The sequence below is a fragment of the Astyanax mexicanus genome, chromosome 2, assembly GCF_023375975.1.
Source record: "Astyanax mexicanus isolate ESR-SI-001 chromosome 2, AstMex3_surface, whole genome shotgun sequence".
NCBI classification, from domain to species: Eukaryota; Metazoa; Chordata; class Actinopteri; order Characiformes; family Acestrorhamphidae; genus Astyanax; species Astyanax mexicanus.
Window position 1 is genome coordinate 45,998,839 of NC_064409.1, and position 21,348 is coordinate 46,020,186.

The 21,348-nt window shown below is 37.2% G+C and overlaps 1 protein-coding gene across 1 annotated transcript; it reads right to left on the minus strand.

The window, feature by feature from the left end:
• Window positions 1-15: 15 nt before the first annotated feature.
• On the minus strand, window positions 16-20,687 carry sv2 (synaptic vesicle glycoprotein 2). The gene is made up of 13 exons (XM_007235090.4): window positions 20,391-20,687; window positions 18,595-18,672; window positions 17,137-17,298; window positions 15,750-15,912; window positions 15,325-15,446; window positions 12,523-12,686; window positions 10,644-10,724; window positions 9,517-9,612; window positions 7,665-7,753; window positions 6,938-7,065; window positions 4,250-4,345; window positions 2,434-2,593; window positions 16-2,322 (listed from the first exon to the last, which is right to left on the minus strand). The coding sequence occupies exons 1-13, from the start codon at window positions 20,482-20,484 to the stop codon at window positions 2,139-2,141; spliced, it is 1,617 nt and encodes a 538-aa protein (XP_007235152.3). The 5' UTR covers window positions 20,485-20,687; the 3' UTR covers window positions 16-2,138.
• Between the last annotated feature and the right edge of the window lie 661 nt (window positions 20,688-21,348).

Consider the following 21,348-nt stretch of genomic DNA (forward strand, 5'->3'; position numbering starts at 1 on the left):
AATTGTATCATAATATTTGGTCACCGGTTCATCCTTTATTAAAATTATTGTAGAATTGAAATGTATATGTTTCATCATCATGATCCAAACAGTTAAATGCCCAGCACTGTTTTTAGAGTTGTACAGTTCTGTGCAGAGTAAAAAGGGACATTAGAATTAAAAGACAAGTGTTTGAAACTGAATTTTGTATATCTGAATGAAATATTCCTGATATTTGATAAAGGAGATATTTCCTGGCATAATTTGAATTAAAGGGTGTGGAAAAAAACATATGAACTCATAATTTTCAGATTACACAATTTCAGATCGAAAATGTTTAAACTTGCATTAAGAAAAAAGAATTTAAGAAAGAGGTGACACATCCAATAGATAGAATTGAATTGCATTTATAGATGTATGGACCTGATCTTCTATCTCTACTGCAAAACTTCAAAACATTGTTAAAATTAAATTGTATAAATTATGCCAGATACATTTTATTTAAATATACAAAGTGCAGATTAAAACACTTGTGTTAGCTTTTATGCTCTATAAAGGGGCTAAATGCAAACGTTTGGGCACACCAAGAAAATCTGAGTTCCCAGATAACTTTCCTTAAACCTATTTGTGCTAAGGCTTGTAAAAAAAAACAACATAATTAATAGTAATCTTGATTAAAAATTATCTTTATGCTTTGTGGATTTCAGCTTTGACTAGTTTACCTAAACATGTGCATGATGTTGTATATTTGAAAATATATATAAAATTGTATAAAATTATAAAACAATTAGTTAAGTGCATGTGTGCAGTGTTAAAGTTGTCAGAATCTCTACAAATTCAGTCTCATCTTTGAGCTCATATATAGGCTTTGGTGCCTAGAGCCCAGTTCTGCAGGCAGATACTCATTAAGCATACTGGGGGTCCATTCCCAACCAGACACCCCAAGTTGTTCCTAATGCTACATTCACACCCCTCTAACACAAGAGCTGTGTACTGGCAAGAACCTGGCTTTATGATACATATCACAATACAAGGGGTTCAATTTTAAATATTATGATTTTTTTTTTTTTTAACTAAAATTTTAGGAAAATGTGTTTTCTGCTACTACGCCAAATAATTTTAGTTGAACTTAAATTATCTGTCTGATTTTTATAGAACATCTCGGCCGTTTCTCAATCTGCGTTCTTGTCTGTACTTGTGTTCTTGTGGACTCGGGAAACGCCATCAGTTGTAGCCCAAGTACTGTTTCAATTCAGAAGATCGCAGTTAGCCAAGTACACAACCAATACCCGGATGTGTTCTTGCTCCTCCCACTTTATCGAGGATGCATGGAAGGTGACTTGTGTGGACTTTTTACAGCCCGATAACCCAGAATGCACCTCTCAGCAGTATCAGCGTAATGCAGGAGAAGAAGGTACATAACTGTAAGCACCTGTACGTTTTTAAAACAGTACTGCTGTGTTCTAAAATAATGTTTTCAGTTATTTTCAGGCGAGAATGTAGGAGTTTAGACTTCAGATATGTGGTTTATTTGTTAAGAAATCGGCTAGGTGAAAATGTGCTCCTATGTTTTCGGAACAACGCTTTCCGCTCCTCTTAAGAGGGTGACGTCATCAAGTAGACAGCTGTTCCAAATACAGAACAACCGCCCCGCTTCCTCCTGTCCTCGGGAGTATGCACTCGTGATCTGAACTTCCCAAGTCCGTTCTTCACAAGTACTGGAGTGCAGACTTGTGTATTGAGAAACGGCCTAGGTCAATGTGTTCTCTGGCCAATATTCTTGCCATAATGTTCATTCATTCATTCATTCATTCATCTGCAGCTACATCATTTTTTCTCCTCAGGCCTCAGATAGCTCTTTTGATCTGGTCATAGTGAACCACTCACTTTAACAATCAAGATCAAAACTCTGATGATAATCTGATGATTAAATAAGATAGTTTCCTCCAGTGTCCTCTCCAATGATGCGATCATGTCCTAAATTTTCGTATGAATTTAATTTTTGGTTCTGGATTGTGATTGTAAGGTTATGTGATACTAGTTGGCAGTTTAGAGCCTTAATTTAATACACTTACATTAGTTAAGGCTGACTGTGGTTAAACAGGTTTGTATGCTAGTTTGTCTCGTATTATTTGTGTGTATTTGTGTGTGTGTGTGTTTCATGTTAAGTCCATCTGTTTGGTTCCAGGTAGCCGTAGAGCTGCTAGACCTCCAGCCAGCAACAGGACTGAAACCAGCAATATAGGCACGGCACAGTTAGAGTCCACCAGCTGGCCAAAAACTACATTTCCCATGATCGCAGCAACTCGGCCCACTCCAGTGAAGAAGCCCAGTGCAGAGGAGCTAAACAAGATATTAGAATAACATTAATACAAGTACAAACGTTACACAGCACACATTAATTCACTTCACCTTTTTCTTTAATAATACTGGAGTATCGTTGAGTATATTTACCGTAACTGTGTGGGGTAAAGCTCAGTGCCCACTACATCCAGGGCGTTCCAGGAGATGACTGACACACCGCTGAACACACAAGACATTATGAGACTCTGGCTTTTAGTCTTCACCACATAAATCAGGAACACACTCGCACTGGACAACAGCAGACTCCCCGCTGAAAGAGAGAGAGAGCAGACAGACACATCACATGAGCAAAAACACACAAGTATGAGTACAGACAGACCATCAGGTGATCATTTCTAATGAGATCATCAGTGAACCTTGTCTGAGGGGGTACTCACACTAGACAATCTGAGCACAATCTGTGCCTGAGCACATTTACCTCCATAAAGCTTGGTTTCTGTTGAATAGTGTGTTTTGAACTATTACACACTTTAGTAAATCCTATAAACTATAATCCTAAAACTGCTGATCTGAACAACCAATGATTTATAAAGGAAAATCATGAATATTATTAGCGGTGCCCAAACTTTAAAAGTAATATTTGTTAATGTTATATTAACATTTTAATGTTGAAAAATGTGGGACGCACTAGGCTCACACTCTTTCAGCTGCATATATGCCCATTGAAAATATATGAATTTTAGTACAATGCAAATATATGAAAGCAGCTTAGTTGGGACATTTTGCTCAAATTCTCTTAAGTTTCTGCCACGGATCATCTTCACACTAGACTTCATACATCTACTATGTTTTTGCTGGAGTGTGGATGCACAATCTAAGCAGGTGTGTTAATTTACAATAAATTTAAAATAAATAGTTTAGTAAAGAACAGTAAAATACGGAGAGCAGGGAGTGTTCCAGTATTTAAAAGTAATTAAAGTATTTAATTTATACAGTACAGAGCTCTGGAAATACACTGGTTATATATTTTTGTTTAGTTTAGGGAACCAAGACTAGTTAAATCAAAAGTGTCATGTGAATTTGCCGTGAGATAAACAATTCAAACTAAAAGATTGCTTGTATCTGTTTAAAACAGTGGACGTTTTAGTTTTTCTGATATTGGAAGATAAATTATTAATCAATTTAAAATAAAATCTATCATAATTCATAACACATTATAGAGCTGGGAGGTTAATCAAATTATTTTGTTTAATCGGATTATTGGTTTAATGTGATTTTCAAAATGGGATAATCGAGTACATCTTTACATATAGAAGCTGAAAGAGGGAATCCCAGTAGATGAAACCTGATAAGACCTATTTAATGTGGCAGTGAGTTTCCTGAAAATAACTGAAAGTTATGATTGTATCATATTTCATATAAAATCTCCATGTAGGGCTGAAGGGGGCTGCTTACCATTTGTAAGAAAAAAAAAATAAAAGTAAATGTTAAGGAAACAGTAGTTTGTTGCTGCTGTTTGTTTGCTAACAAAAAAACCCAGAAGTTATGTAAGAAGATAAAAATCTAAATCTAAATTTGAAGAATATGTAGATATTTTTTTTACAATCTCAACCAGCTCTAATACATCCTAGAGATTTTCAGACTTGAAAGCAGGCATCATGAGGGCCTGATAATAACTTCGGATTGGTGATGCAGATCATATTCTTTTTAAAAAGGTAATGATAATGATAATGATAAGCATGCATTGGGACCAGAATGTAATTCAAGTTCAGCAGGGGAGTGTGCTCGAGTAGGGTACAAGACATCCGGGTTTAGTGTATGTACAACATAAGATTAGGTAAGAAAATCTACACCCACACATCCAGAACACAAACAGACCCAAGGCCAGTAGTTTTATTCTGACATTAGAGAAGAAAATACAGAGCATTAAGCTAACAATCCAAAAAGTGAGTGCACAGTTACTCACACAGTAGGATCTTGCCTCCCACTGTGTCCATTAGCAGGATAGTGAAGATGTTCCCAGGCAGGTTAGAGGCCGCAGTCACAAAGCCCTCCATGTACACTGTAATAAACAGCAGGCAGTGGTGAATTGACAGTGATATCGGTAATATTTCTCTTTTCTCTATCTGTGATATAAACATAATAAAAATCCTGATTCGCCATGTGTTCATGTTCTTTAGCCGCATCTATTAGCCTTGCCTTTTAATATACACTGCTCAAAAAAATAAAGGGAACACTCAAATAACACAATATAACTCCAAGTAAATCAAACTTCTGTGAAATTAAACTTTCCACTTAGGAAGCAACACTGATTGACAATCAATTTCACCTGCTGTTGTGCAAATGGAATAGACAACAGGTGGAAATTATTGGCAATTAGCAAGACACACTCAATAAAGGAGTGGTTCTGCAGGTGGGGACCACAGACCACTTCTCAGAACCTATGCTGTCTGGCTGATGTTTTGGTCAGTTTTGAATGTTGGTGGTGCTTTCACACTCGTGGTAGCATGAGACGGACTCTACAACCCACACAAGTGGCTCAGGTAGTGCAGCTCATCCAGGATGGCACATCAATGCGAGCTGTGGCAAGAAGGTTTGCTGTGTCTGTCAGCGTAGTGTCCAGAGGCTGGAGGCGCTACCAGGGGACAGGCCAGTACACCAGGAGACGTGGAGGAGGCCGTAGGAGGGCAACAACCCAGCAGCAGGACCGCTACCTCCGCCTTTGTGCAAGAAGGAACAGGAGGAGCACTGCCAGAGCCCTGCAAAATGACCTCCAGCAGGCCACAATGTGCATGTGTCTGCACAAACGGTTAGAAACCGACTCCATGAGGATGGTATGAGGGCCCGACGTCCACAGATGGGGGTTGTGCTCACAGCCCAACACCGTGCAGGACGCTTGGCATTTGCCAGAGAACACCAGGATTGGCAAATTCGCCACTGGCGCCTTGTGCTCTTCACAGATGAAAGCAGGTTCACACTGAGCACATGACAGACGTGACAGAGTCTGGAGACGCCGTGGAGAGCGGTCTGCTGCCTGCAACATCCTTCAGCATGACCGGTTTGGCAGTGGGTCAGTAATGGTGTGGGGTGGCATTTCTTTGGAGGGCCGCACAGCCCTCCATGTGCTCACCAGAGGTAGCCTGACTGCCATTAGGTACCGAGATGAGATCCTCAGACCCCTTGTGAGACCATATGCTGGTGCGGTTGGCCCCGAGTTCCTCCTAATGCAGGACAATGCTAGACCTCATGTGGCTGGAGTGTGTCAGCAGTTCCTGCAAGATGAAGGCATTGAAGCTATGGACTGGCCCGCCCGTTCCCCAGACCTGAATCCGATTGAGCACATCTGGGACATCATGTCTCGCTCCATCCACCAACGTCACGTTGCACAACAGACTGTCCAGGAGTTGGCGGATGCTTTAGTCCAGGTCTGGGAGGAGATCCCTCAGGAGACCATCCGCCACCTCATCAGGAGCATGCCCAGGCGTTGTAGGGAGGTCATACAGGCACGTGGAGGCCACACACAATACTGAGCCTCATTTTGACTTGTTTTAAGGACATTACATTAAAGTTGGATCAGCCTGTAGTGTGTTTTTTCACTTTAATTTTGTGTGTGGCTCCAAATCCAGGCCTCCATTGGTTAATAAATTTGATTTCCATTGATGATTTTTATGTGATTTTGTTGTCAGCACATTCAACTTTGTACAGAACAAAGTATTCAATGAGAATATTTCATTCATTCAGATCTAGGATGTGTTATTTGAGTGTTCCCTTTATTTTTTTGAGCAGTGTATTTTCTATTTGACTGTACATATTTGAGCCAAAACATTACAACCACATGCCTAATGCAGTTCATTTTAATTTGACACCAAAACAATTTACGTTACAGACCTCTGAATGTGCCCTGTGGTGTCTGTTACAAGATAATAGAAACAGATTCTGTTAAGATTTGATACGAAGCTGTCACTTTCCTATCACTTTCCTCGGGTTGGGGCAGGCTCAAGAAAATAGTCGACGTAGGCGTCTGTTTTTTAATGCTATTTTTATTTTAGATAAAGCTATGGCATGAAAATCACAATATAGCAAACTGTGTTTTAAAAAAAGTTGTACAAGTGTCCAGTGCACACTTCACTTGTTTGTATTATGCACTTGACAGTGAATAACCTTATGACTGTTTGTGTTTTTGCACATAGACCATCATCTTAATATAAAAAAACATTTAGAAATTATTTTCTATACTTAAACCATGTTAAATTGTAGATTAGATTATAGATTAGAAAGTTATTTAGACATTCTTGTAGCCTAAATTAAAGATGTTTAGGCATTTGGATCATTGTTCGCATTGTTCATGTTTTAATCTTTCGGAGATCTGTTCTCAATAAACATTTTTTTTATTTTTCAGTGTTGCAGTGTTAATTAACTTCATTTTGAACAGATTTCAGGTTTAAAAAAATGTCAGGTTTAAACTGGGCTCGGGCTCAAAATGACAGTTTATGGGGCGGGTCGGGGCGATCCCCAAATCCAACACACTGACTATGAGAACTGACTGTTCAGTTATTAATGTATATCCTACACCTAGAGTGTCAACATCATTTACTTCACATATGAGTGGTAATGTTTTGGCTAATTTTGTCTCCATCTCTTTGAAGTATCCCACCTGCAGTTTTCACTGGATAGCAGCTTTCATTCCTCAGGTTTTGGGGTTGAGACATATTGGCACATGGAGAACCTCCATCTTCAGCTCTCCTGAAAAGCTCAGGAAACCACATCCACAAACCATAATACCTACAGAAATAAAATGAAACAATAAATGAACTGTATGTTTGTGATATACTGGGCCCTATTTTAGTGATCTCTATATGCGAGCTTGATTTAGGGCGTCAGTGTCTTTGGTATCTTGAGCACAGAAAAAACATACCTTGCGCTGCTCAGAACGTGCAAAAGGCAAGAACTATTTCTCCTAATTCATTATGAGTGTGTTTTGGGTGTAATGTGAAATAAACCAATCAGCAATTTACTTGTCATTCCACTAAAGAGCCAGGTGTGCTCTGACTTTGGCAGATTGGTTTACATTATTACATTATGTTTATGTTATTTTATTCTGTTTATTGTTGATGTAAAGTTGGGTGTGTGCCCTGCTGCATGTACTTGTGTGTGTGTGTGTGTGTAGCAAATAGGTATAGACAAAATAGGTATGGACCTCTGACAGGTGACTGTTGTCAGGGTTCTAATAAGTCAGCAGTGCACCTCATTTGGCGTGTATATGTTCATAATCTCAGTCACTATTTTAAAGGCACAGGCAATAGGCGTAAAAATAGACTGCGATGTGTAAGACAGCAATGCCATAACCACTTACTTAAGCATTGCAGATTTTTGATACGTACCCAAATGATATGCTGTAGAAAATGACTAGCAGGGCAATGCTTCTGGAGATCAAAGGCCCAATAAACAGCTGTCTGATTGGAGAAAGACCCTGGAACATAGGGCAATGTAGAAAAATCATTGAATAAAGAAATAAAGAAAAACACTGAATGAGAAGGTGGCCAAACGTTAGACTGGTACTGTACTATCAGCTACACTGTCCAAATAGAGAAAGTCTAAAAATTATAGTTCTAGGAGTGAATGCTCTTACAACATCTCTGAAAACAAGATATAAAATCATCCAGGACATAAGAAAACATCCAAAAACAACATCTACAGAACTGCAGACCACTTTTACTTTAACTAAGGTGAGTGTCCGGAAACCACTGGTAACTAAGGAGAATAAAATGGCTTTTCTGAAGTTAGCCAAGAATCACCTCAATTATGCTCCCTGGAACAGTGTGTTCTGGACAGATGACAATAAAGCTGAGATTTTTGGCTGAACTAACACTGCTTTACAAAACCAGAACCTCATACCAGCTGTGAAGCATGCTTGTAATAATGTGATGGATTCTTACAGGGCAGATCTGAACATCTGTCAGTGAGCACAGCATACTAGACAATATCTCACCGTACACAGTGTGGGACGACACTGAGAGTTCTACAAAATTCAGAATTAAATTCAGATTAACCCAAACATTCCCATTCAGTTCTTAATTTTGAATTGAGATTGCAAACCGGAAGTAGAATTGCAATTCAAACTGCAGGACATAGAATTATAATCATTCATAATTATGGTGTAATTTTATTGCTAATTATTTAACATTAAGGGAATGTATGCTTAAAGTTAGTGTCTGTACTTCAATTTGGATGAAAAATGTATGTTAAAAGTGTCCCATTCTCACCAATATGTGATAAGAATGGATTTCTCTGAATTGCAATGAATTAAATTCCACTTAAAATGTTGCACATCCCTGGTTTAGATTATTTAAAACATGTCTTTACTGAATCAAACCCTCCACCAACACCCAAACAAATGGACCCACAGCTCCCCCACCTCCTCACTGCCACTACAGGCAAGACCACCTCACAATGGCTAAGTCCAAGGGTTCCTAAACTGGGGATTGACACCTCCATGGGGTCCTGACATAATTCCTAGGGCATTGTAATAATGCTGTTTTCTCCACAAAATGTGCTGAGAATCAGATCCAGACATTTTTCAGTGTGCATTCTGGGTCTGCGTGTCTGTATTACAAATTAAACGCTTTTCAGAAGGTTAAAGCAGAAAATTGAGCTTTAACAAGACAACTATGCTTGTTTTAAAAGGTAATAACATCAAGTATTTCCTGCTCTCCATAGGTTATTGAACTACAGCATTGTTTCTAAGACTGATACCTGTGTGCTTATTTTGGCCTCATTTTAAAAGTACGGTACGGAATCCTTAGTCTGTGAAACCAACATGAAAGACTCTTGCATTAAAAGAGTCACTAATTAATCTGACCACTGACATGGCCCTAAAACAGAGGTCCACAGAACGCTCACTGGATTCTGAATTTCATAGTTTTTTCAGCATGAAAATAATATATTTTAAATCTGAATAAGGGATCATACAGAGAGGAAAATATGCTCTATAAGAACTACAACTACAGAAATAGTTGGATTGCACTTTTTTTACTACTAATAATGTATTTAAAGTAACAAGGCAATTATTTTTTTACACAGAATAATGCTCCATTTATGCATTATTGATTAAAACAGATGTAATGTGATTATTGATTAGATTAGATGATTTTCAAGCTGTTGAGCTGCAATGATGACCCATATGTGGTACACTGTCACTCTTACTCAAGCTGAGAAATGGGTTACTGAACTTACCTGTTTAAGAAAATGGGTCACATGCTGATACCATCTATGCATTCTCAGTGGTTCACCAGTATTCTCACCATCTTTAGGGTTAACAAGCCTACACATCTAAAAACAAACACACACACACACTCAGCTCTGTAAGTAATTAATATGTGCAGTAGATCATAAAAATAGAATAAAGTGATATTATATGAGATATGAAAATGTATAAATGGTATATTTGTGATGATTAGTGTTTATTTTAACAGAGCTGTGGACAGTTTTCCATCAGAGCAGCCCTGATGCCCAAAGCCAGACCAGGGGATCCAGTTATGCATGAATGAGTCTGGAGTGGAATTGTGAAAGGCAGGGAGGCTCAGACACATTTCACTGACCCATGATTAATGACCATTTCTGGTAGTGCTGCCTAATACTAATACACTAATACGAATACACTAATACGAATACACTAATACTAATACACTAATATACTACACACCAATCGGACAGACCGTTGAAACTACTTCCTTGTTTTGAGCATAGAGGAGCACTTTGTAGTTCTATAATTACAGACTGTAGTCTATTTGTTTCTTTACATATTTTGTTAACCTCCTTTTACTCTGTACTTCAGTGGTCAGGACCCCACAGGACCACCACAGAGCAGACCGTTTGGGTGGTGGTTTATTCTCAGCACTAGACTAGAGTAAACTCACTGGATAGGAATCCAGCAGTACTGCTGAGTCTTTTCCATTTGTACCAGTGCAACACACTATGGATAAGGAGAGTAGAAACACGAAGGTGGTGTTAATATTATGGTTAATCGATATCCAAAAGTTGGTACACTTGCTCCTTTAACCCTTTAACATCTTCTTTACTAATAAGATGTTTGTTCCCTATTACTTTGGAACATTGTTGAGAGGATATGATGGCACTGATCTGAAGAGCATTGGTGAGGTCAAGTAATGATGCTTAATGATAAGGTCAGAATCAAATGCCAGCATTTGAAGTAAATTACATTAAACAGTAATTAGAAGGGGTCTAGGTCTAGAGCTACAATGTATATTGTAGAGCTTTTGGTCCTCCTTGATTCTAAGAGTCTAAGAATAAATATTCAAAACAAATGCATCATTTAATTTAATAGTAAAGGCTGTTCTTACAGGAAAGGGTTTGCGGCTTCCCCTGTGGTTGAGTCTGTACATCTGCTGGAACACTGCAAGTGCCTCCTTCTCCATGCCAGCCTGAGTGACCAAGACAGACACACACACATGTAAGTATTGGAACAGTGAGACCAATCGATTTTTTTGCTGTAGACTGAATACATTACTTGGCTTTAAAAGATGAATATGAGACACAATATTATTAACATTTCAGCTATTTATTCCAAGGTATTTAGATCTGGATACGATACACTGTTCAGAACCTGTCCATTTTTCCTCTAAACACAAGTATTAGAACACATCAATAGATTGAATTGAATAAGACTTCATATTTAGTTTGCAATAACTGCACCAAGTCTTTGTCTCACTGACACCACTTAACTTCTTCTTTTGTGATGCTTTTCCAGTCAGTGTGTTTTGTGTCGTGATCTTGCAGCATGATGAAGGATCTCCCAATCAGTTTAGCTGCATTTTTCTTTAAATTGACAGACAAAATGTTTCTGTAGACTTCTAAGTTTATTTTACATCTATAAAGATTACTGAACCCATCCTAGAAGAAGCAATGCAAGCAAAAACCATGAAATTACCTCCATTTTGTTTTATAGATAAGCTGGTAAGTTAGGATCATATCCTTTACTTCCCCAAAATGTTTATCTTCGTCTCATCAGTACAAAATCAGTCCATAGGCTTGATTCAGTACTTCTTGGCAAATTCCTGCCTGGCCTACACATTCTTTTTGCTAACATTTAATTTTTATCTTCTCGTAAAGTCTCTGTACTTTTGTTCATGAAGTCTTAAGCGAAGAGTAGATTGTGATACCTTCACTTCTGCCCTCTAAAGGTTGTTGCTGATGTCACTGGCAGTTGTTTAGGGTCTTTCTTTACAGCACTCACAATGTTTCTGTCATCATCTGCTACGGTTTTCTGTGGTCTATCTGTTCGACATCTGTTACTTGGTACACCAGTGACGACTTTCTTCTTAGAGACATTCAAAACGGTTGGACTGGCTATGGCCAATATACACTGCCTGGCCAAAAAAGTGTCACAAACTCTAATTGTTGAACTGCCATTTCAATCCAGTGTTGCATTAATTTTTCTCCAAGATCTTGCAGCATTGATGATGGTAGAGTCTGACCACTGCACAAAGTCTTCTCCAGCACATTCCAAAGATTCTCAGTGAGGTTAAGGTCTGTGGTGGCCAATTCATTTTTTAAAATGTCTTATGCTCCCTGAACCACTTTTCAAGCTGTGTCATCAGACAAGAAAAAAAGCCATTGATGGAATAACCTGGTCTAGATTCAGTATATTCAGGTAGTCACCTGACCTCATTTTTTCAGCACATACTGTTGCTGAACCTAGACCTGACCAACTGCAGCCACCCCACATCATCTGCTTAGTTAAATCCAGGTGGCGATTTTTTTTTTGGCCAGGCAGTGTAAGTGCAATGGCTCTAATTAATTTACCATCTTCTTGAAGCTTCACAATTGTAGACAATCAGCACTATTTATTGTTTGAATAATTATTGGTTCTGAACACACCTGGGCAACAAAACACATCCGACAGTCACATATTCCAACACTTTTGCTCACCAGAAAAATGTATGGGTTTAGACAGAAGGTGCTGTCTTCTGAACTGTGTGTCAGATGTAAAAACTTGGAAATTAAAGCTGAAATATTGATATTTTGTCTCATACTTATCTTTTAATCTCAAACCCAAATGTTTTTAGTCCACAGCAGAGAAAATGGACTGGTCACATTGTACTACATTTACTTTTGGAGTGGACTGTATGTAATGAGTAATGTGATACATACATTCGTGTTATCTGGTTTATTCTAATTGCACTGACATCTTATTGTGGTGCTGCAGGGTCATGGGCATACCTCCATGAGGAAGCGGGGGCTCTCTGGCATGGCCAGTCTGAAGATAAATGCTGAGGTGAGGCTGGGGATGGAACACAGCACCACAAACACCCTCCAACTCTGGAAGTCCAACCAGCCCAGATCAACATGCAGAAATGTCCTGGGGATGACCAACCAGGCAGCACCTGCGCATACAAACCAACACACGCAAACATGCACATATAAGGGCAATGAATGTTACGCTGTCTTGCTAAAACTGCATCTACATCTCTGTCCACAACTCTGTTAATATGGTTTGGCTCATAAAACAAGGCAGTTTGTGTTCTCACTTCGCATGCACTCGCTAGCTGCTGGCACAGGGTATAAAATGCCAGGCATTTTAGCAGTGTGCCAGTGCCAGGGCTCTTGCAAAACAAAACACACACTTTGCTGAGTGTTATAGCAAGAATAGAGCACAGAGCTCAGCGGGATACAAAGCTGTCAGGCTGAATCAGAGAGATAGCAGACAACAACTGAAAAAGCTGTGTAGTTTATTCTCAGGCTTGTAGTAAAGGCCAGAGCAAATGTAGCTAATACAATTACCATGCATAATTACGAATAATCATTTTATTGTATTTTTTAGAAAGACAGTGAAATATATGATAGTATATTAGTATAATAATGCAATTACACCTTTTTAAAAGCAAAAATAAGTTCATTATTAAGAATATTCTGACATATTTCAAAATATCCTAAATAAATAAATGATGGAGGATACTAAGTTAGGCAAAAATGAGTGAACCCTGTTAATTTTTAAAGACATTTCTGGTATATGCTGTGAGCTAATAGAAGCATTATAGCTATCTTCTTAACAAATGTCACCAAACAAAGAGTGATCTTCTTTTATGGTCACAGAAAACGAAGAAATCTTTCAAAGCTCGAAGGTAAAGTTAATTCCAGTTTGTAATAATAAAGCCATAAACTTGTTAATAGTTTGTAAGAAAACTATGTTCTGTTTTCGAGTTAGTATTACCTGACTATTAAACCAATAGTACATAACACACTGTTACCTACACTTCGGTGAAATTGCATGTGCTGTTTTTTCACCTAGAGCTGGGTGATTTTACGAAAAACTCATATCTTAATTGAAATGCCAATATACAATACTATACAATATGATGGAAGCAGATAAAAAAATAAATTATCAGTGATTATTTATTAAAAAAAACAGCATGTTTAATATTTAAACAACATATCTGTGTGTATAATTAATAAATATTTTTAGAATAAACATAAGATGCATTATTGCACTGTGGTAAATCATAAATTCAGAAAAATGCAGTGGATTCTGTTGTTTGAGATGTTGTTTAAGTCGTTATACTGCTCCTTTAATTAGAAAATTTTTATTTGCACAATCATATCTGTACTAATATCTGTACTATATTAAATATCATCCCTACGGAAGCCCAGCCATTTCCACACAATAAAAACGTGCACATTCTTTCTTGCAGTGAAATCGCACACAGCTGTCAACTTGTATATAGTAGCTTATATCGAGTGTATAGGACACTTTTGAATATATCCCTGTTATGAATATTGGTGGTGGTCAGGCTGGGATTGTTTTAGAAATTAGCATTGCCAGAATCTAATTTAAAGAAGCGAAAATGATTATCACTTACCCATGATACAGTTGATCAGTTTATATATGTTTGGGTTTTGTTGTGTTAATCTTAGGCTAGTAAATACATGCTAACATTAGGTATCTGCTTAGAAAATATATAACAAATTTATATAAACGAATGTTTTTACACAAAACAATATAAGTAACCTTTTGTAGATACTTAAGCTAAAATTTACATTGTTACTCCACATGGCTACTTTACTATTCAGCTACGTGAAGGAGTTTATTATTTCTTTTATAGACTTTATATATAAATATTCCTTTTTACACCACATAAATGCATATGTGCAACACAAATGAAGATCTGAATGTGTTTTAAAACAGTAGAGTGTTTAAGTAGATGAGTTTATAAATTGATGGGTCTTTAAATAGGTTCTATAATTAAAGTTTTGTCTGATTCTCTGTTTTGCTACCACATTCCAGTCCAAGTCCAGTTTTTGCCCAGACTTTTCAGATACCAAGCATGTGTTATTGGCTGTGATAAATCATATTAATTCAACTTGTCTAACTATTCCTTTAAACCAGCTTCATACAAGAATTGTTGTTTTAGGAACTGTTATTATAAAGCACATTTTTTCATACTGTTGCTTTATAGCATCATTTACCAAACACAGTCCTAATTTGGCACTCACATGCACAAGAATGTTGGAAGATTTACTTGCGACCTTTTACTTACATCTGTACTCTTTGCAAAGATTTGTTCCTCTCCTGACAGCCAAAAACATTTCAATTGAATTATTTAATAGTCAGCTCTGCATCTTCTGCTTCATTTACTACTACAGACTGCCTATGATAGTTTTATTCATTATTACTTCAACAAAAACAAAAAGTGTTTTTGGCTAAACTGTTAAAGGCTAAGGAGGCAAACATTTGCAAATACCGTAGCTTGAAACATTATCCATATCCCTTGAAAGTTACACCCACAAAACACTGTAAACTGAAAAAATGTATATTTTATTTGGCTTTTATGTGATGAACCCACACAAAGTGTATAGTCATGGTTATCAATGGTTTGATCACAATCTTGTAGGCGCTTTTTAAAAATTAAAAATGTTTTCTTGATAATTAATAACTCTTCTTTAAGAACAAAAAAAATGTTTATCCATAATACAGACACTTGATAGGCACAGAGTAGGACATATATCAACATATGAGTATTGTACCTGCAGCTAAAATGTTTCCAGCCATCCAGAAAGTGGCCAGAGCGCTGATCATGGCCCCTCTACGCATCTTCGGCTGGAACTCAGAAAAGTAGGAGAAGATAACTGGGATGGATCCGCCCACCCTAGAGATAAAATGCACTGTTACTTATCTGTGGTGGCTGTGGTAAGCTACAGTAGTTTATCTCATCCTCCAAGAACATTCAGTAATTTACTGAACCTTTCCACGGAACCATTTCTAGTGGTGACGTCTGAGGGAATTCGCCACCTAAAATCAGATTTATTTTAATACTAGTTTGATCCCTGTCCAGTAAACTAATCTGAGACCCGTGATGTTTCATGCATGAGACCAAGAGAGCAATTATTACATGATTTAATTACTGTATAAAACAGTAAAGCACAGAGGCTCTTTCGGAATGTTTTCTTACCCTACTCCACTGAAGAACCGCAACAGCAGGAACAACCAGAAGCTCGGGGCTAAACTAGCCACCGCACCAAATGTTCCGTTCACTGCCAGCGAGATGACCAGCACCCTCTGACGTCCTCTCAGATCAGCCAGATACCCCCACATATACCCTCCCAGCATCATTCCTAAGCAGAAAATAAAATTTGAGTCAATAATGCATACTGTAATTTGAAAAAACTAATTAATAACTATACAAATCAGACTATGAGTAGTGGCTATGTAATACAGGTACAACATGATTAATATGTCAAATAAATATGATCATGTACATCTAAATGCATGCAGGCTATAGTTCTGTTGTGGGCTAATCTATCCCACCTGTCTATAACATTATTTTTATCAAAGACTCTACAAAACAGAAAGTTAGTTTAAATCAAATTCTGTTCGGCAGTTTCCCAGATTGAGATTAAGTTTAATCTTACACTACACAGCATTTTTAATGTGATTATCTTCACTGAACAGAACAATTGATCTTGGTTTAGGCTAAACTAGGCTTAATCCCTGTCCATTAGGCCGACCCAACATAAAATAACATGATCTATTAAACTCTATGTAGTCAAACTTTAATATTAGATAAAGTGACAGTTTGCAGCGCTATTCGGAATCATAAATAAAGGTTACCTAAACAATAAATGTTAAAAAAAATATATGGACAATATTTATTAAGCAACATAATACAGAAATCTTATAAAATGCATGTGTAACACAGAGTTGAAGAAGTTCCTAATGTTTGTGTTGGTCATCCTCTAAGCTTTCATCAGTGGTCACAGGACGACACTGAGGTGTTTAAAAACTCCAGCAGCACTGCATCTGTATCTAATCCACTCAAACCAGCCCATCACACTGATCCTGACTATTGAAGAACAGGGTAACTGAATGTAAAGGTAATGTATGTAAAGGTAAACATAAAGGTCTACAGTCTGTAATTTTAAAACATCAAAGTGTCCCACATGATCAGTAAAGTTTAAACATTAACAATGAGTATAGAAAATAAGAAAATGTCTCAATAAAAGCAACTATAATGCTACTTTCATTTTTATGTCATGTAAAATACGCTGAATTAAATACAGAACTAAATCTGATGAGGCAGTGTCTCTATTTCCTTCTATTCTACTTTTTGGTTTACTAAGCATTTACTCTTATTTCTTAGTCACAGTCTGCTAATGCTAAATATGAGCATAACATAAAACCACTGTTGATTATTCTTCCTGCTGAAGAACTAGTTTTTTATGGTTATAATGTATTAAATATTTCAGCTGAAACCTAAAATGTGACAATGGGACTAAAACAAGTAGAAAATCAAATATACTGAACTGTAGTAAACTGGCCATGAAAATTCAGACACTGACCGAGGAATATACTGGCAGTGAGTAATCCCATATCTGCAGAGCTGAGCTGCAAGTCACAGCGGGCCGTGGGCAGTAAGAAGGACACGCACAGTATCTCTACCGCATCGCTGGCATTGGCCCAGCCACACACCAGCAACAGCAAGCCATGGAACAGCCCGAAGCCTGAGGGCACAGGATGGGGTAAAGGGTAAGCAGGGTCAATAAGAGGGAGTGAGGGAGGAAATTAGAGGGTGTGACCTCAATGAATGAACGACTAAAACTTGAGCCAAAGGAGCTACAATAGTCAAAGTAAGTAGGAATTATTAAAAAATATACATTAGATAAAAAAATAAATAATAAATTTTAACATATTGCTTATAGTAATGTATAGTAATGTAAGAAGGGATGGCATGATACCCATTTTTTATTCTGTTATTGATGCTAAAATGTATTTTATTACTAGTATATTTTACTGCCAAACAATTCACACTAGATGATTATATAAAACTAAATATTGCATTTTTTAACCACTGAGAGTGAATGCAGGTCAGCGTTGTTGCTGTGAAATAGATGCTGGTTGCTAAGGTGTTGTTATGGTATAGGAATTGGTTGCAAAGATGTTGCTAGATGGCTTGCTAAGGTGTTGCAAGATGGTTGCGAAGGGAAGTATTTACTAAGATGTTTCTATGGTAAAGGAGTTGATTGTTAAGGTTGCCTAAGGCAATCACACTAAGTGTGATTAAAACTTAATGGTGCAAATCCACGATGGGACCGTCTGACTTTGTTAGTTTTTAACTTTCTTACATAAAATGTTGGGATGTTGTAGTATAGTTTATTATCAGTGCATATTTTACTGTTGTATCCTTGACACTGAAATATAAAGACAGATAAACATTTTTTTTTTTATCACAAAGTTCATTGCAGAACATAAACATGACATTAATATATAGATACTGAAATGTTTAAGAAAATATGTTTTTACTCCTGATGATAATGTTGCTTGTTCATGTGATTTACTTCAGACACATAAAGAATGAGATTTTTCACGCTATGATTCCTTCAGTGGCTGGACCTACACTGAAGATCCTCCACTTGTCAGACAAAATCTGCATATTGGCATTCTTCCGAACAGGCTCACCCATTTTAGTCTCTACCAGACAGCAGATTTTATGTACAGTAATAATCTGGGGCTCAGAGTATGTATGTATGTATGTATGTATGCATGTTAATTAGGTGGTGATGTTCTGTTTGTACAGGCTATGATTATCCACTGTATTGTCTATTGAAAAATATTTGAGATTTAAACGATTTACTTTGTCTCAATAGAACAATACCACAGGGAAGTGTGTCACAAACTCAATGATAATAATATCAGTTTTTGTAGTATTGCTCCAATTTAACTAATTTCACTCTTAAATGAGGCAACTGGAAGTAATAAACCCTCATTGAACAATGTACAATATGAAAAGGAGCACATACCTGCTTCTTCAACTGCCTCCTCATAGCTCAGCTTTGGCTGTACACTGTTTTGGTCATCAGTGAAGTCTGGAGGATCATCTGTTTTCCAAACACAAGTTAGCTAAGAGAAGAATGCCATGTAAGGAAAAAAACAATTTAGATAATAAAGGAAATAAATAAATAAAAAGCTTATAATTATAATGATCTTATAATTATTATTGTACTGCTTACAACACTCATTTAGCAACGATTATTACGTTTGCTGCATGTTGTGTTTTCACAACCTAACAAAATGTGCTGTGAAATGGATTTTAGTCTAATGAAACATGATAATGAGTATGAACATTTGTTGAATAGCTCACCTCCATTCTCCCTTAGCATTTCGAGATTTTGCACTTTTAGCCAGTTCTCCCAACAGACTTACACTACTAGTAATAAGGTATAGCTATATATGGGAAATCGCTATTTTTACACCATTAACAAGCTCAAAGTAGCTCCAAGCTTTTTTGTATATTTCCGAGGGCTCTGACATTTAAAATGAGAGCACTGACAGCTAGTACACAGATACTTAAATGAAGGTAATTTACCTGTGCCCTTTCAAAGCTCTCAGTGCTCTCCTATAGCATTAACTATGCATTTTAAATTTGCATAGGTAATGCTAAGCCTGTTGGGCAGCATTTGCTAAAAGCACTCTATTTCTGAATGCTGGGGGCAAAAGGTTCATACTTATTATGACGTTTCACTACACCTCAAGTCAATTTTACAATGGAATTTTTCTTTTAATGGACCTCAATGGAAAAAAAAAACTCAGCAGCATATCTACTCAAACTTTCATCACAATTTTGAAATACTGTCTACCACAATATACAGGAAAGCTGTCAGAAAGTATGCTATAAATTAGGGTGAATTAAGGGTGATTGGGACACAATGCCAGATAGGACAGTTAAGCTATAGAAGTTTTATTTTCTTGCATTTTTTTTTTATAAAAAACTGTTTTTGCTGCAAAACTACAAAATCCAAAATAATATATTCATTATTATAAAAACTGATCATTGGTTTTGCTATTTTGTTTAATTTATGGCAAGAATCCCTCTCCCAATCACCCTTAAAACACTGTATCACTGTAAAGTCGTGAAATCATTGTAACTGGGAATATGAAGTTTGTTTCATGCTACACAAAAACATTACTGTTTGTAATAGTTGATCTGTTAAAGCTATAACTATAAAGCCAAAATTCTTATGTGGGGCCACCGGAATCTCACATGGGTCCCATAGGCTCTATGTGTGGTGCACAACCCAGATGGAGCGACTTAGCGGATCTGCTCATGCCTTATCTCTCGTTTTTACTGGTTTTTACGTGTTTTCCCTGAAAATTTTATTAATGATATCTCGGGTGGAAATATACAATCCAAGATCACAGAAATACAATAATTAATTTAAATAAATATTCATTAATAACTATGAAAGTTATATATAACTATATAACCGTTTCTAATAATCTAGCTATATTATTGCCTTAATTTTACCCTGATACAACGATTTTAGTTTTTTTTGTATTTTCGCATTTAAATATACAGTAAGGTAGCACACTTTGTCAAGGTAGCACAAATCGCCAAAACAGGTGTCAAACTGGAAGCTGTGGATGAAACTTTCTGGTTGCCAGTTTGGCTCCCTGTACACTTCATAACTGGGTACAGGAACGGTGTCTCAATAAAACGAGCTGTATCTAAAGAGCTACGCTGAATAAAGGCTCGTGTGATAAGGTAGTGAGCTGTAACAGAGTAAAAGCACTGTCTAAACGAATGTTTTATCGTTACCGTCGTATCGCGAGTCGTGCCTCGCCGTTCTTTCTCCGAGCAGCGGCTCTCTGTCCTCTCCTCCCGGGGAGTCTGCAGGATTCCTCCGAGACATGAATGAATGGATCCCTGTTTTTAACCCGCTCCTGCAGCGCTGGCTATCTTATACCTGAACTCCGCATCACCGAGCTGATGCTGATTCAATTTCTCTACAAACAGCGACAGTAAAAGCGCTGTAAGAGAAACTATATCAGTCTTAAAGTCCACTCTGAACTTCCGCCACTCAAACACGTCGCGGTTCATGTAAACAACGCGCGGAATTGTGGGTGAATCAGATGGCTTTAACTGTGGCTGTGTTCCAATATGTGCACTGTGCTCTCCCACACTAGATAGTGCATGCTAGACTCTCGCACACTAGTTTCTCTTTGTGACGTTTGGAACACGAACATGTTAAATACAAGCAAAGAGGAAGGAAAAAGGAAAGTATGAGGGTTTATTGTAATTTCGCATTTTTATGTTAATGTGAGTTAACATAGTTCTTTATAATACAGTTAGGATGGCACTACATAGGTCAGGTCACTAAATAAAATTTACACAGAGGATATATATAGAATCAGGATAGAATCAAGAAAAAGTTTGTTCTGGAAATCAAATCAGAACTAGTTATAGGCAATGTAAAACATTTAAAGACATGTATAAGCAAAAATACACTTTTAAAATGTTGCCAGCACTAGCCCAGTACACCTGCATTCTGTAAATAAGGTCAGAATGTATCCTGATGCTCTCAGGATGTTCAGTATGTGTCACTTAGGGACATCATTAAAGTGCTGTAATGAACTTTCTAAATATTTAAAGGGTCTGTAACATACATCACCATAGGCTGTTTTGGGTTTTCACAACATAATTTTGTTTTATTTTGTCAGAAACAGGACAGATTCTTATATGTTGGAATGAGGCACAATCTAAAAACCTAAATTAA

What these genes read in the sequence shown, in the direction of transcription:
- sv2 (XM_007235090.4), bottom strand. Translation starts at nt 20,484, where the DNA reads ATGTCTCGGAGGAATCCTGCAGACTCCCCGGGAGGAGAGGACAGAGAG. An exon ending in TGGAAACATTTTAGCTGCAG is followed by an intron (nt 12,687 to 15,324) that starts GTACAATACTCA and finishes TTGTATGCGCAG; the next exon opens with GTGCTGCCTGGTTGGTCATC. An exon ending in GAAGCCGCAAACCCTTTCCT is followed by an intron (nt 9,613 to 10,643) that starts GTAAGAACAGCC and finishes GTTTGTTTTTAG; the next exon opens with ATGTGTAGGCTTGTTAACCC.